At 33.9% G+C, this 17,771-nt stretch overlaps 1 protein-coding gene across 1 annotated transcript; it reads right to left on the bottom strand.

The window, feature by feature from the left end:
* Nucleotides 1–4,681: 4,681 nt before the first annotated feature.
* Nucleotides 4,682–10,151, bottom strand: LOC143257057 (protein adenylyltransferase FICD-like). Its single transcript, XM_076515179.1, has 2 exons — nucleotides 9,587–10,151; nucleotides 4,682–7,384 (listed from the first exon to the last, which is right to left on the bottom strand). The coding sequence occupies exons 1-2, from the start codon at nucleotides 10,080–10,082 to the stop codon at nucleotides 6,315–6,317; spliced, it is 1,566 nt and encodes a 521-aa protein (XP_076371294.1). The 5' UTR covers nucleotides 10,083–10,151; the 3' UTR covers nucleotides 4,682–6,314.
* Nucleotides 10,152–17,771: the final 7,620 nt, after the last annotated feature.

A 17,771-nucleotide genomic window follows, 5' to 3' on the forward strand; every position in this document is an offset into this window, starting at 1 on the left:
ACCAAACCGATTTCTTCGTTAACGTTCACCTATGGACCTTACTTCAGAAACAAACTTTTAAACAAAATTCCGAAACTATCGTAGTCCTAATACACAAATAACTATTAACAACATTTTAAATTGATAACAAACTTAACTAGCTTATTGACTCGCTGGCAGAAATACTAAATATAAGTGATATGAATAACTTTGTTTGATTAACAATTCATTCAACCTTTCCTCGATCATTCATTCTTGTATTTATAGTTAACTCTTGCTTCTATCAAAAACAGCAAGAGTTAACTATAAATACAAGATTCTAGTTGTTAGGTCATTTATTTATTAGCAGCTCCCTCTAGCAACAGCTAAATTAAAACATTAAACATAGAGGTCACAACACTGCACTCTACCTGATTTGAGAAGTACCTTGAATAAACTTAATACACAAATAAGACAGTGCACTAAACTGTCTTTTCATCAAATCTTCTTAATGGTTTGCTCTTCTGAGACTGATGGTATGCAGATGGGATGAGCTCTCGCCCTTCATCATTATTGATTACTCTGCCACTAGGAGAGGGGGAAATTCTTCTTAGGTAATTGATCGAATGAATACATTGGTAGTTCTTTCGTGGTGATTATTTGGAACTGTTCTCGGTAGGAACCCTTTGGTCTTTGGAAAGTGTCCACTGGAGTTACCAAGTTGGCCATTCTCTGCCTGATGTATATCAAAAGAAAACTTGTCTTGGGTCATCTCTCTTTCTGAATTCTGTAAGTCACATCATTGATTCTTTTCAGTACAATACATTACCCTTTCTAATACTTGTTTAGTTTTTTGGTGCATCTTTTCTTATAGTGGAGAATGTAGAGCTATATCATTTCACCTCAATGCAATCCAATCTTAAAAACATAAACATTTTAGCAGTTTTCCATTTTATCATTAGCTGATTTAAGTGTTTTCCAGATAAAGCCATGTATGACATCAGTGATGTTTCTTAGACTCTCTGTATATTTTGTGCAACACTGTACTGTGTGGCTATTTTATATTTTTGGGTAAAGGAGGTCTAATGGCACTTTAGGTTCTCTCCCAAGTATTACTGATGATTATATGTTTCCTGTAGCTCATATACTACAGTTAAATGCTGCCTAAATAGCAGTGGAAGTTCTTGATCTTACATTTACTCATGCTTACACAACAAATAAATGTATAATTGGTTTAAAACTGTGTGATTACATCTCTCCACCATGCCTCAGGTAAAGGGTTGTTCTGCCGAAAAAAAATCTTACATATTTCCACAAACAAGGCTAAGTCGAAGTTTCATCCCTGGCCTTAGGGAAATTTCTTTAAGAAAGTTTCTTTAAAGAAATTTATTGATAAAATTTATGCTCCTTGGTTGGGAACAGCATACGATTTTAGCCATCACAACTATGATATAGTTATTTCAGTGGTACTATTTCGTAGATGAACTAAGCATATCAACAGCAACTCTCTCATGTAATACTCCAACACAATGTTACTAGAGATGTCCATGCTAACTCCTTCAAGGGCCTTTTCACTCAAGGCATTGTTCACATGATGTGCAGCTGTTATCTACACTATCCCAAAACCAAACCCAATAAAAGTGCTTTCTTACTAACCGATGTTTTCTTGATACTTAAGTGTATAACTGTTGAAATGCTTTGAAGATGATGAAGTGTTTCGCAATATAGTCCTTGAAACTGTAGTCGCTGTTCATTTCCCAATGGCAACTTGCCATTTATAATATAAAAATCGTCTTGTGGACAAAATAAATCCCACTGCACCCAGTGTATCTTTGTCTTTTCAGCAAGTTTTTCTGCATTATTCTTTATGCACTGAATAATTGACTTCAAACTATCTATCTTACCTGAAACTCTTTCAGTTAAGTGTTGGATCACAATTCTTCATCATAACTTGTGAGTTTCCCATCTTGAACTATATTCTATTCTGCTTTAGGTTAGTCTTTCTTACCGTCTCGTGCTTCTTTCTTTTCAAAGTGTTAATATTTTTCATTAACATGTTCCCTTCAGGATAACTGCAGCTTCTTATTGCTCTAACCGTGTACTGCATGATGTTAAAATTATACCCCTGAAGTTTCTGTAGCAATTCTGTTAGATAGCCTACTGGATCTTCAATGTTATGTGACTTGCCTCTAGTTTAAACTTTTTTATTCATATAGGTAATGACAAAACTGACTTATAGCATTAACAGTATCTCTTTGTGGATTATACAATATCCCCTTTCTTCAGCATACTTTGCTTTGATATGGTAGGCAATCACGCATTTTTCCATGTTATTCTTATGATAATAGCCCACAAGACCAGGAAGTTAAGGTGCTCGACTCGTAATCCGTCTTATGTCCAACCCAATTTTTATTTGTAGCTCAATCTTATCTTCAATGTCAGAACGGCGCAGTATGGCCAAGTGGGTTAAGGCGTCCGACTCGTAATCCGAGGGTCGCGGGTTCAAATCCCCGTCGCACCAAACATGCTCGCCCTTTCAGCCGTGGGGGCGTTATAATGTTACGGTCAATCCCACTATTCGTTGGTAAATGAGTAGCCCAAGCTAAAACGAAGCAGGCCATTTTCTGACGTTGTTTTTTTGTTTTGAATTTCGCGCAAAGCTGCTCGAGGGCTATCTACACTAGCCGTCCCTAATTTAGCAGTGTAAGACTAGAGGGAAGGCAACTAGTCATCAACACCCACCGTCAACTCTTGGGCTACTCTTTTACCAACGAATAGTGGGATTGACCGTAACATTATAACGCCCCCACGGCTGAAAGGGCGAGCATGTTTGGTGCGACGGGGATTTGAACCCGCGACCCTCGGATTACGAGTCGGACGCCTTAACCCACTTGGCCATACTGCGCCGTTCTGACATTGAAGATAAGATTGAGCTACAAATAAAAATTGGGTTGGACATAAGACTGGGACTCCATTCTCGGAAAACTGCTATTAAAATAGTTGATCACATTGCAAAGGAAATTAAAAATGAAATATTTAACAAAACAATTGAACAAAATTTTAAATTCTATGTCATCATTGATGAAGCTTCGACCATATTTGATTGATTTGGTTGAGTTGAAAGGACAGGATGCTGAAACTATGTACACATTTCTATTAAAAGTTTGCATGATGCAGGATTTGATAGTGGATATTTGAAAAATAATGTGGTCGCATTCTGTTCAGATGGTGCAAGTGCGATGCTTGGTCGCAAGTCAGGGGTGAACAATAAACTTTAAAAGGATTTTCCCGACATCATAATTTGGTATTGCTTAAATCACCGCTTGCAACTGGTTTTAGATTATTATACCACTGACATAAAACAAGTGAATCCCTTCAAAGTGTTTATAGATTAAATCTACACGATCTTTCACCAATGAACCAAAAACCAAATGGAACTTTTCAGCATTTCAGAAGAAATTGGACAAGAAATTCTGAAGGTTGGTAGAGTTTTGGGACCAAGGTTGGCTCCTTGCAGCCTAAGATCAACACCTGTTGAATGGCATGCCTCTTCAGCATTATACAAATTTTTCTAATGAATTTTTTTGTTTTTGAATTTCGCACAAAGCTACTCGAGGGCTATCTGTGCTAGCCGTCCCTAATTTATCAGTGTAAGACTAGAGGAAAGGCAGCTAGTCATCACCACCCACCGCCAACTCTTGGACTACTCTTTTACCAACGAATAGTGGGATTGACCAAAACATTATAATGCGCCCGCAAGCATGTTTGGTGCGACGGGGATGCGAACCCGCGACCCTCAGATTACGAGTCGCACGCCTTAACACGCTTGGCCATGCCAGGCCAGAAAAATATATTCAGCAATGACAAGCCGTCTTTGCAACAAATTATTCCTGGAGGATTTAGCAATAATGATAGATATATTACAATAATTTTATTTTTATTCCTTAATGCCCTTCAAGCCAGAAATTTAAATTTATAAAGAGCTGAAAAACTGATGAAAAGGGCAATTGAGGAATTTGAAATGCTCAAAGAAGGTAGGAAAACCTTTGAAAAGAAAATTGACGAAACCATTGCTTCTGATGTATTTAGGAATATTGAGTTTGTTGAAAACCAAAGACATGTAGGCCTTCCTCATCAAAAACTATTGGAAGCTGAAATAAAAAATAAGAAAGGCAAATTGTTGAATTGTGATCACTTAAAATCAACAAACAACGTACAAGACAATGACAATAAAATTCATTAACTGTGAAACATACTTGAGCCAGATTCTTGAAATATTGATGAAGTTGTCATGGCATGGAAAGCCGCTTAAGAAAAATTTTGTGGATTCAGTAAGCTCTTTCATTACGAAATAAGCATTAGTGATTTTCGTGACTATGTGGAAATTAAGAAAACCGTCGACTACACCCATCAATGGCTGTCTGATGTAAGAAACTGAATGTTAAGTACATTATTTTATAGCAGAAACAGTCTTTTTTAATTCGGTGAACAACGCGGTGAGCAAGTTCGTTATATTATAATCCACGAATTGGGCAGACGCTATAAGGTAAAATAGGCTAATCATATCATGACTTTACATACATATTTTATATTTAAGCTTATGACATATAAAGGTGTATTGTAACAAATAATTTACTATGCTAGTGTTTTACAACTTTCCTGATTTTATCACAAGTTAATCTTCAATTTCACCATTTGTTTACTTGTTAAGTAATTTTACGTCTTAAATAGGATATTGGCAGTTACGCCATTTTTAATAAAGTTTCTTCGTAAATATAAACACATTTACACACTGTTATATTTCACAAGTTTGTAAATACAATAAAATTTTACTATAGTCTAACATTATTTTGTGTTTACCCACACTGTAATTTAGGCTTTTTCATATACACTGAATACAAAAATATAAATACACACACATAAAACATTCTGTGCCATTAGGCACTCACAATTAAAGCAATGGCTGGTCTATTCTGTACATGTACTATTTTTTAGCATTACAGTTGATTTTATTAATAAATACTCTTTTATCTTTGGCAATTTACACAAAAAATATTATTCAATAAATAATTATCACTATAAAATTACAAAAACCAAACCTTTATTAAAAGTAAGATTATTTTGCCATTATGATGATTTAGGTAACTTTGTATTAAAAATAACACTTTCCCACTTGCTCAGAACATTTGTACAATTCTTCTCAATTGAACATGTATTTAATCAAAATTTCACTAAATATTTTTTCTAACCAAAATATCTATCATAAATAGAACATTAAACTTCCAAAACCAGGCATTTCTCAGTTGTTTGATGGTAAATGGTAATCAAAATATATCATACTGATACCATAAAGATTTCCACTTTAATATCTACTTTCGAAAATCATCTGGTGTCCAAGGGGCTTACTAAAATGGGAAGATTGTACTCATTGAAAACTTCAGGGTCAGAAATACAGCATATTTCAAGTAATTTGAAATAAAGAGGAATCAGTTGAATATTTTTAAAATATTGATAAACTAAGACTCATGAGAATCTTAAAATAAATAAACTTTTCAAATCTCTCTAGGAAAATATTTAAATTAAAATAATTAGATAAACCTTTTAAAGAAGTTCCTTCACTTCTAAATATTTGTAGGAATACTACCTGCAGTAATTTAAACCAATTTTTGCAGAATAATCTAAATACATGTTAGTCTAAAATAAACATGTTCCTTCTATGTTTTATTTAAAAGTCAAATTAAATCATTGATGAACACAAAGAAGGAAAATGCAGCTTAAAATAGTTTCTGATGAAGACAAAAAAAGTGACCTAAAATAATCAAATGTTTATCATAACACACAAATTTCTGAATATAATTTAGGACTTAATTTTTAAATTACTTATAATTAAAAAAATATATTTAATTTTAAACTCATAACAACCAGTGTGTAAAATTTCAACTTATAGCAGTGCATCTTATGTTCCTCCCCCCTTTTTTAACTAAAAACAATGAGCAATTATTGGTTCAATAAGTATAAAGCAGACACTGAAACACAAGCAATCAAATGAATTGATTATTTTCTCATATCTTAAAAATGGGAGAAAATGTCTGAGATGACAAGATTTTAAATTCTTTTAAATATTCATCAATAAGACTTACAAGTAGACATAGTTCAGAAACAGCTTATGCTTTTATATTGTATAGTGTCAACTAAATAAATAACATTTAGTTTTTCACGCCTCATTTCCTTACTAAAACATGAAAACAAATTTATGTCCCTAACTCACTTTCAATTCAATACATATTTTAAATAATAATATATATACATATGTATGTATACATATACACACACACACGTATGCATATAAATTACTTTTAACTTTTAATTATACTAGATTTTATTTGGCCATCATGTCCCTCCAAAGCTTGAAAGCTAGCCGTACCATATTTAGTCGCAAATAGGTACACATCTAATGTTCTTTCAGTGCAATCTCCCATAAACCTGATAAATGGTCCAACATCCCCTTCATTAGCTAACTGTATACATTTGTAATAAAGAGAGTGGTCCTGTTTTCTCACAATCACCAGAGGATAACCTGCTCTCATCAGAATTAAGTTCATGAATAATCGACCTGTTCTACCATTTCCATCCATAAAAGGATGAATAAAAACAAACTTATAATGAGCTAAAGCAGCATATTTGACTGGGTGAAGTTTCAGAGTTTTATCAGAATTAAGCCAGTCAATCATGTCTTCCATGAGATCAAGTACTTCTGCTGGTGGAGGTGAAACATGTTTATTAACATGTACTTGTGATCGTCTTACAGTTCCTGCTTCCACAGGATCCACGTGACCTAAAACCCTCTTGTGGATCTCCAGGATATCATCAACTGTAATAGTCCCAAGATTAGTAACTAAAGAGTTATTAATATATTTTAAGGCTGATTCTAACCCAATGATTTCATTATGTTCCATGATACTTTTTCCCGGAACAGCCATTCTAGTCTCAACTATGCTGCGGATTTCAGCTAGAGTCATTGTGTTTCCCTCCAAGGCAACTGTATGATGAATATGCTCAAAGTAAGCTTCCTTCTTCATTCTTTTCAGGGATGGATCATTATCTGGAACTTGAAAGAGCTGATTTCGTTTTCTGTCAATCCTATTCAACTGTTCTTGGTCTAACCCTTTAACCACTGGGAGGGTTCGAACTCTGTTAGCAAGAGCTCTAGAATGTTCTGGACAAACAGTTTGAGCTCTTTTGTACAACTGATCAGCTTCAATAACATTTTTATCTTGATTCTCAATGAACTCTCCATAGTAGGTAAGGATGTCTGGATGTAGAAGGTTCAGAGCCATAGCATGTTGGTACAATTTCAAAGCTTTCTCCACTTTTCCACATTTTTTCATGCGAAGAGCCATATTTAGAGATAACTTAGCTTCAGGCTCTACAGAAAAAAAAAGAATATATATTAATTATTCAGTGTTTATAATGAGAGTTTGTAGCCTAATTCTCCAACTTAACATCATTCCCATTCTTTTAAAGTTAGTATGTACTCCATAAGTTGGCTACTCAGCAATACTTGATAATCAACTGTATGAAAAAAAATTAAGTTTTTTTTCCTTTTCCACTAGCATTTATTAATTAATACTATAGCTGGACAATTTAACTGATCACCTATAAATATAAAATAATAAATTAACCAAAATTATGATTAATTCAATAAATATTATCACATAAATAGTCACCTCATTATCCTAACTATCCAAATAATAAAATACTTCTGTTATGATTTCTCATTATTATCTTTGATTAAATAAAGGATTTTTACTTCAAAAATTAGTGTCAAAACTCATGAAAATAATCAATTAGCCAAAATTAGTGTTCTGTACTTCATGTGAGAGAGAATAATCTGAATGTAATTGAGTAATTTCTCTAACGATTAACTAATTATCAATAACTCACTAACTGCCCAAATTTTTGTTTGTTGTTGCCAAGTACAAAGCTACATAAAGGGGTTGTCACTGCTGTGTCAACTGCAGGTATGAAAAGCTTAATTTTAGCATTATAAGCCCTCCACACTTACCACTATGCCACCAGGGGACAATTGCTGAGCTTTAATCAATACCAGTTTTGTGCTGTTCAAATGTTACAACATACCTGACCTATACAAAAAAAAAACGTATTCTAAAAATGATTCCAATTTACTTTTTACTTCTTAAATCATATCCCGCTGAAATATAGTAATGAACCTAAAACTGCTATGTTACAGTCTAAATATGAAACAAATAATGTATTTAGATTAATTAATATCAGTTAATATATATTTTTATATATTTGTTGTACTTCATTTACCCTAGTTTAATAATGCAGGTGAAGACAGTTGACAAAACATAAAACGTTTTATTTACAAGTTTGAACGTTTCGGAATAACTTATTCCATCATAAGCAAAATCTGAAAATTGTGTTACAGAGATGATTATTCCTACAGTTATAATATAACATAATTATTAGCTTATTTAGTTATTACAAAAAGCTGTAAGTGGATGGATAAAGCAATGTTTATATATATAAAACACAGTGGCTAGGTTAGATGTGAAAATTAGATCAAGTTGAGATATAAAGAGCTTTGCAAATCATTAAGATGACCTGCATTCATGATTATACAGACTAACAAAAATTACCCTTCCATCACACATCATGTATAATACATACTAGTCAATTTGGCTGTGTTACATTCAACTCTTGTTAATACTTTATTTCTAATTGCCATTTTGATTAATTTCTGGTGCTGTCAGAAGCATTTACAATTAGTTGCCCATATCTGTGTTTATCAGTATTTAGTATCATCAGTTTCTTTAACAGATTTGAAACACAGTGAAAAGTTGTAACATTTATTATGTCACATATATATATATATTATACTGAAGATTCTTTTCTTCTAATTCTATGATCTTCAGGTAGCTTCATTGATTAAATTTTTGTTTATGGATATGATCATTGCCAAAAAACAAAAAACAGAAGAATATATATATATATTTATATTTTGAATATAGTAAATATTTGGTGAAATTTTCTTGTGCTTAGCATTCAAGATCCTAAGTGAGGTCGTGGCAGTTTACAACGTGAGGAAAGACCTCAAAATTATCATATAAAAAAGTTTAAAAATCCAAATACTCATTTATGAACTTTTGGTTCAGATACTTGTTAAAAGCGATTCTTATTCTTAAATTTGTTTCTTCTCTACTGCAACTTAATTGCAACTAGTAAAAACAACGGCCCTAATTTACACCACACTTTTCAACAATTTCGACAATAATCAAATCAGCTTCATTTTATTATTTTTTGTTACATGTGCTAAATAGAAAATCTGCACATCTCGTTATTTGTGCTATGCCCATTGCAAAAATAAAACCTCACACTTTAAATGCTCTCGTTTACTGCTGAACCGCTAGGATGTATTTATTATTATTACAAATTTACGGTAGTGTTAGTTAAGACATACTTGTTGAAAATGAAAGACGTGATAAAGAGTTTTATGCAAAGTTTGTTTTATAGCATGATATTACCTAGAACTGCAATTAAAAATTAAGTGTTCACCCAGAACAAGCTAAAATGGAATTCCTACAAAATCATAAAATATATCTACCGTTTTCAGCTGTTTCCAGCACTTCTCTCTTTTTTGATACATGAAATTCCGTCTCTTGACTAAAACTGAAAGAATCAGGATACGCACCAATATCGTCATTAACAACTGTATCTTTTACTTCTGGAATAAAATTCAAAGATTGTTTTTGACTAGTACTAAAAGTTTGCGAGTTTTCACATAAAAATGGTGTAAGTTGACTTTCTAATAATAGCATTCTCCAATTTAATTTTTTACTTCTTATTTTGGTTTTTGTTGTCAACAGTAAGCCAGAACATACTCCACCGGCGTTATTGTTTGTCGTGGATTTCCTCTCTGCCTGTAAACTTAATTCGCTAGTTTTCTGCTGCAATGTCACACATGATAATAATAGTGTGGCGGATAGAACAATCAAGAAACTAACTAAAAGAAGTCCAACACCAATACTTGAAAATAATTTGGAGGATTTGTAATCCTGAGAAATAAATGCCATAACCCACTGATCGCATACTTCAACCATTTCGGTAAATGTGACACGTAACTTTCACATACTTTCACCCATACTGTTGTGTAACACTACCGGTATTAACGCCATCTTTATTTTGTATAGCAAACCTAAAGTCTGATTTTTTTTTTTAATTATAGACATTCAATTTAATTGACTAACACAGAGTTTCTTGTACTTTCTCAACACACAGGAACCCAGATTATTCCCGCTTCTTAACTGAGTGTTCCTACACAATGAATCTAGATATACTAAGTACTCCACTTTTACTACAAACGACATATTTTTATAAATTATATTTTAAGTTTGTTGATTTAACCATTTAAACTTTGTTTAAAAAGGCGCGGCATGGCCTGGTGGGTTAATTAACATGAGCAAAAACATCACATTCCTTGGCATCACTTTCGACACAAAACTAACATGGAAAAAACATGTTAACAACGTACACTCATCAATTAGAAAACGTATTTCACACTTAATGACATTAATCAGCAAACACTCGAAATGCTCACCAAACACCATTATACAAATATACAAGGCTTACATCCGTCCACTAAAAGAGTATGGATGTCAAATCACATATAATATGTCAAATAACACACTCCAGAAAATTCAAGTTCAACAAAATAAAATACTAAGATCTGCATTCAGTCTACCATCATTCACTCCAGTAAACTATATACATCAAATCAGCAACTTACAAACACTAAGAAACAGACTAACAGAAATATCACACAAATACTATTTAAAAGCAGAACACAGAAACAAACTAACGGCATCACTCTATAAATTAACGAGTGCACCAACCAAATTTATTTCACCATACAACATATCTCAAGAATCACAAATCACACAACAAAGTACTTAAAGGGCAAAATTCATGTATTTTTCTTTTTCAGGTTTTGGGCACAGGACAGGTAAAACTTTTGGCGCCTGTCCTGTGAAAGTGGGTTTTTTCTCGGGGCGCTCCCGTTTCCCCCCACAGCAAAAACTAAGGCATTGGATCTTTAGATCTCAGTCTAGGCATCTCTATTGCCATGCCCTGAATCGAGTCGTTTGAGTTCACATTTACTATGACAACTGCCTTTCGGGACGGGATCTGGCTGTTTTCTCTAGTGCTACCTTGGCCTTGTTCATGAATGATATTAATTATGGCCAACTTCACTCCTTCACTCCCCCCCCCAAAAAAAAAGAGTTTTAAAAAATAAAAATAAAAGCTTTGTTTGTTTTGGAATTTCGCACAAAGCTACTCGAGGGCTATCTGTGCTAGCCGTCCCTAATTTAGCAGTGTAAGACTAGAGGGAAGGCAGCTAGTCATCACCACCCACCGCCAACTCTTGGGCTACTCTTTTACCAACGAATAGTGGGATTGACCGTCACATTATAACGCCCCCACGGCTGGGAGGGCGAGCATGTTGGGCGCGAACCCGCGACCCTCAGATTACGAAGAGGAACCACAACGTTCCTGAACACCCCAGTTGGAGAGAGAATTCTTCTGATTTCTCTCTCTCTAAACTAAACCCCTGCCACGTTAGTTTGCGTTTTGCGTAGGTGGGTTAAGGCGTGCGACTTGTAATCTGAGGGTCGCGGGTTCGCATTCCCGTCGCGCCAAACATGCTCCCCCTTTCAGCCGTGGGGGCGTTATAATGTGACGGTTAATCCCACTTTTAGTTGGTAAAAGAGTAGCCCAAGAGTTGACGGTGGGTGGTGGTGACTAGCTGCCTTCCCTCTAGTCTTACACTGCTAAATTAGGGAAGGCTAGCACAGATAGCCCTCGAGTAGCTTTGCGCAAAGTTAAAAAACAAACAATCTTTCAACTCAATATTGATTTAGAAATGCATGTAACTCATAGTGTTAAATGTGTTTTCGAAATTACCACCTATTCTCTAAATTTATAGAATATTCTCCACTGTAAGAATCAACAATCTACTATGAGTGTGTGTAAAATACTAGAGATTGCCAGTATTATTGTCAATTAAATTTTCGAGAGCCTCGCCTAACAATAATAAAAGGTAACCATCGCAATAGTGGAGAGACAGTTTTATGCATTATTTGTTTGTTACAGTTGGTATACCATATGTCTTGGAAGGTATAATTGTGATTAACGCTTATTAATCGGGAAAGTGCAGATACATGACCAGAAAAGTTGACAGATTTCAAAGATTGCACACCCTTTAACTTCAGTGAATTAACTTTGAGAGCTGGTATATCTACTAGGACATTACGTATATTCGTCTGTAAAAAACTTCAGCGGTAGATAACTTATCCGCTAATTGAATTGTACCAATATTAACTTGAAAATGAATTCGCTTATTGTAAACCACCTATAAAATATTCAGTTCCAGACCAGTTAGAAGACTATATTGTTTGTAAAACTTTTGACTATAAATCGTTATTTGTATCGCCCCCCACTAGTACAGCGGTATGTCTTCGGATTTACAACATATAAATTAAATTTACATTTTATACCTTTTGTTGTAATTTTTAACAAGGTGGTATCTTGCAATGTTTTCCCTCCATATGCTAATTATTAACTAGTGTTTTATTTCATGTGTTTTTGTTTATACCCCCTCTTTGAGGTGGGATGGATAAAGAGAAAAAAAATCCGGATTTACAACGCTAAAATCAGGGGTTCGATTCACCTAGGTGGGCTCAGCAGATAGCTTATGTAGCTTTGCTATAAGAAAACACACAAACATACACATTATTTGTAATAACCGTTATTATAAATTGTATTATTACTTGTTTATTAAAATATATTTGTAATAAGAAAGAAAATTGTGATATCAATCTTGTTGGCAAATATAAACAATTTAATTAACCTTTAATTCAATTAACCTCCACATTAAAATAGAAATATTTTAAATCGTAACACGTAAGGTACGTAACATAATAAATGAGAAACTCGTCCGAGATAAATTATAGTACGTAACATGACTAATTTAGGTTTCGTTTGTTTTGAATTTCGCGCAAAGCTACTCCACGGCTATCTGCACTAGCTGTCCTTAGTTTAGCAACGTAAGACTGAAGGGAAGGCAGCTAGTCATCACCACCCATCGCCAACTCTTGGGCTACTTTTTTACCAACGAATAGTGGGATTTAACGTAACATTATAACGCCCCCATGGCTGAAAGAGCGAGTATGTTTGGTGTTATGGGGATTCGAACCCGCGACCTTCAGACTGCGAGTCGAGTGCCTTAACCACCTGGCCATGCCAGGCCAACTAATTTAGGTATGCGTTCAAAATGAAGTTATGGTAATTAGTCTGAAGCAAATAGCGGTACATTTTTTAAAGAAAGTTTTCAAGTTCCCACACTAACTGGAAAGTTATAATAGTTCAGAAAAAGTGAACTATTATAAATGTTGGAATGATGGCTATTAAAGCTAGTATTGTGAGAAATCAACAGCTATTAATACACTAAATATAACTTGAGGATGAATTTCTGGCCCCATCAAATCGAAATAACAAAAGAAGGCTAACTAGATATAAGAAAATAGGTATAAATTGGACTTGTAAAGATGAATCTGAGCTGAGATTGTTTGTTTTGAAGTTAAGCACAAAGCTAGACAATAGACTATTTATGTTCTGCCCACCACGGGTATCAAAACTCTGTTTCTAGCATTGCAAGTCTTCAGAAAAACTGGTGTGCCACTGGGGGCGGCACAGCTGAGAGTGCCTTACCTGCCGCATTTGAGATGATAAGTTCCTTATTTAAATAAACCATTCCATAAGTCCAAAACTTTATTGATAGGAATTCTTGCAGTATTTTAATAAATTTGTTCAACAACTATCGGTAGTATTTCAGTTGCCTCTGGTAATGATGACAGAAAATGAACTGATGTGAACAGCAATTACTCATAAAGCTTCAGCCAGCAAGAAGAATGTTGAAAGTTATCATTATTCTATATTACAGTAGGCAGTTTCTTTATGCTTCACTATGTGTGAGTGATTGACATTGATAATAGTACATATTAGACATATTATTAAACAGACTAGCTTCAAATAGCTTCACAGTCTATGCCAAGAAATTACCGTGCATTATATAATAATTTTTAATAAAGTTGTTTAATTTTCAACGGCAACGAGGATAACAGTCATTGTACAACGAAGAAGTGAAAAACCATGCCAGAACATATCAGGAATAAATTTAAATCTGGTGATTGGACCATCCATTGGTGGGATTCAAAATGTTAACAACCGGTTAAATCTCGCTTTACACAGCCCTATTTTTTGCAATGAAAAATAATAACAAAATATCTTACTGAAATAATTTATATAGCATGTTTTAAATATTTTCAAATAGCCAATTGATTATCATCAAAATCTTCATCTCTTCCACGTTTGACCTGTTGTCATCAGCTGTGTGATTTGTTTCTTAGCCACGTTTGACCCTGTTGTCATCAGCTGTGTGATTTGTTTCTTAGCCACGTTTGAACTGAAGAAGTAGAATCTCATGAATCCAATGGGAGACCAAAAAAATCAGTTGTCATCAGGTTTGCCATATTTTCAACTGTGAAGCGACTTCTTTTATCTGAATATATGATATTCATTCTTAAAAACCCTCTTTCTGCTTTTGCGGATCTAAGAGTAACTGTATTAATGATAAGTTTAGGCTTTTGTACAGTTATTGGAATCTCGTGATTATGGCGATTTCGTAGAACATTTTCGAAATAGTCACGGAAATCACTAATGCTTATTTTGTGATGAAAGAGCATACTAAATTCATACAATTTTTTTTTTTAGCGGCTTTTCAAGGTACAACAACTTCATCAATATTCTAAGAATCTGGCTCATGTATGTTTCACAGTTCAAGAATTTTATTGTCTTGTGCATTATTTGTTGATTTTAAGTGATCACAATCCATTAATTTGGCTTTCATATTTTTTTATTACAGCTTCTAGTAGTTTTTGACGAGGAAGGCCTACATGTCTTTGGTTTACAACAAACTCGATATTCTTAAAGACGTCAGAAGCAATGGTTTCGTCAATTTTCTTTTCAAAGGTTTTCCTACCTTCTTTGAGTAATTCAAATACCTTAATTACCCTTTTCATCAGTTTTTCAGCTCTTAATAAATTTAAATTTCTGGCTTGAAGGGCATTAAGAAATAAAAATAAAATTATTTTAATATATCTGTCATTATTGCTAAATCCTCCAGGAATAATTTGTTGCAAAGACGGCTAGTCATTCCTGAATATATTTTTCTCATTAGAAAAATATTTGTATAATGCTGGATAGGCACGCCGCACAGCAAGTGTTGACCTTAGGCTGCAAGCAGCCCATCTTAGTCCATAAACTCGACCAACCTTCAAAATTTCTTGTCCAATTTCTTCTGAAATGCTGAAAAGTTCCATTTGGTTTTTGGTTGATTGGTGAAAGATCGTGTAGATTTAATCTGTGAACACTTTGAAGTGATTCACTTGTTTTATGTCAGTGGTATAGTCATCTAAAACCAGTTGCAAGCGGTGATATTGTTGGCGACAAATCACAATCTTCAACCTTTACAAAAATTATGATTACTGGTTTACTACATTTGGTTGAAGTTTCATTAGTGATGACACAGAGTTTAAAGTTTTGTTCAATTGTTTTAGTAAATATTTCATTTTTAATTTCCTTTGCAATGTGATCAACTATTTTAATAGCAGGTTTCCGAGAACGGAGTCCCAGTCTTATGTCCAACCCAGTTTTTAATTGTAGCTCAATCTCATCTTCAACGTCAGAAAATGTCTTGCTTCGTTTTGCTACACTATAGATTGTATTAAAACCTTTACATGTAAAGCTGATAGTTGGTTTATTTTATCTAAGCATTTGGTACTTGCATCATTTGCACGATCTTTCAATTTCATAGCACATATATTGTGTGCCTTCAATAAAAATGTTCATTCATTTGTTGTCTGAGATGCTTGCTGGACGGTCTTATGCTTTCCTGATGCTTCAACACTGTAGCTTCTCCATTCCATCGATACGTGAATTCACTTCATATTTATGGAATCAAAGTTGCTACAAACAACCAAACCATCATCTTTTTTCTTGAACTCCTAAGATTACTTTATACTCCAGCGATCCAGAAGAGTAGTTGCTGGATTTTCATCATTTTTAGTTTGTGTAGTATCAGAAGCGGAAGGTTCATCGCTTCTTGAGGTTGCTGGTGTTAGATGTTCAATTGGATTTTGCTTTGATGCTTTAGTTCTTGGGGTTTTTCCTACAAACTCCAGTATATCATGTTGCCACTTCATTTTAGGGGCTGAAGCCTGAAATGCCAAAATTCCTTTATTGAAAAATAAATGTATTAAATTGTTTGTTTCGAATTAAGCACAAAGCTACACAATGGGCTATATGTGCTCTGCCTGCCACGGGTATCGAAACTCGGTGTTTAGTGTGTAAGTTCGCAAACATACCACTGTGCCACTGGGGGCAAATATATTCATATAATATACATTATATTAATATACAATTTTTATAATCATCTTTTTTTTGGCGACATATAAACAAAGAAAATTAATTTAACGTTTAACTATTTTTGCAAATATTGTTTTTAGGTGACTCTGTTCTGTTTACATAAATAATTTTATATGATAAGTATATATCAACAAGCGTAAATATAGTGAAATATAGTTTTACAAAGGCATACAACTATAACACAAATGTAGTGCTATGGTGTTATAGTTCATGTTTATATCTATTATTGGATTAGTTTTTCTACATGATTACTAGCTTAATAAGCCTAGTATCCAAATTTCGTATCCCGTCAGTATGAAAATACAAGCAAAGAGAGATTCAGTATCCTGAGCAAAAACATGAGATGTATTTTATTCCATTATACAGTCAAACGCCATCACGTATTACGTTTAACATTTTTGGTGATATGCATATTAAAAGAACGTTTCCGTGTTTGAATAAATTAAGTGTTTAACCGGCACAATGTGTCTTTAAAAAGGTGAAGGGTAGCAATATTAATCACCCAGTACTGAAAAGATCGACAACAAAAATGTCAATCCAGGCTAAATCTCCAATCCATGATCTTTTAATTTTGCTCTAGAATAGTAAAACCTACAAAATAACATTAAGCATCACAGTTTAACGTTAATAACGTAGAAATCTACATAGTCTACACCATTTTTCAAACTCACCTTCTTTTCTCTGTCTGCTCCAAGTATGATAAATGACTGATACCAAATGTTCACACAGGAAAATATCGGCCTACATTAGTCTACGGCAATGCTCTAATTTCTTCGTCTAAATGACTGATCTGTCACTTGTAAAGGCCCGTACAAATCCGGCCTCAAACATTATCATACTAATTTACAATTGTGTTATTGCGTGTGACTTTACGTAGCACAAATCCCCACAATGACAGTCGGCACATTGTACATCTAGCATCAGAGGGCTAAGAGCCGGTAAGAACCAGTTAGGCAAACTCGTGAAACTTTAAGAACAAGTTCTTACGAACTGGTGTGAACCAGCTGAATCCCACTACTGATAATAATGTTATTTCTGATTAAAACGTTAGCACAAAATATCACATAAAAAGTTGTATGGTTTGCAAACAAGACCCAAAGTTTGAGCTCTTTTGAATAGTTCATTATTCTTTTTCAGGAGAATAAATGATTATGTAATGTTCTGTTTGAGATAACGTTAACAATTAGCCAGTCACACCTTAGATTTGTTGGTGTCAGGTTTAGTCTGTGCCGAAGTGGTGTGTACAG

Source organism: Tachypleus tridentatus, chromosome 7 (genome assembly GCF_004210375.1).
Source record: "Tachypleus tridentatus isolate NWPU-2018 chromosome 7, ASM421037v1, whole genome shotgun sequence".
NCBI lineage: Eukaryota > Metazoa > Arthropoda > Merostomata > Xiphosura > Limulidae > Tachypleus > Tachypleus tridentatus.

Bases quoted from the DNA above. Each gene is read 5' to 3' on its own strand.
- LOC143257057 (XM_076515179.1), bottom strand. From the start codon at position 10,082: ATGGTTGAAGTATGCGATCAGTGGGTTATGGCATTTATTTCTCAGGAT. The intron at 7,385-9,586 runs GTAGATATATTT...TTTTTTCTGTAG, and splicing joins GCTGGAAACAGCTGAAAACG to AGCCTGAAGCTAAGTTATCT.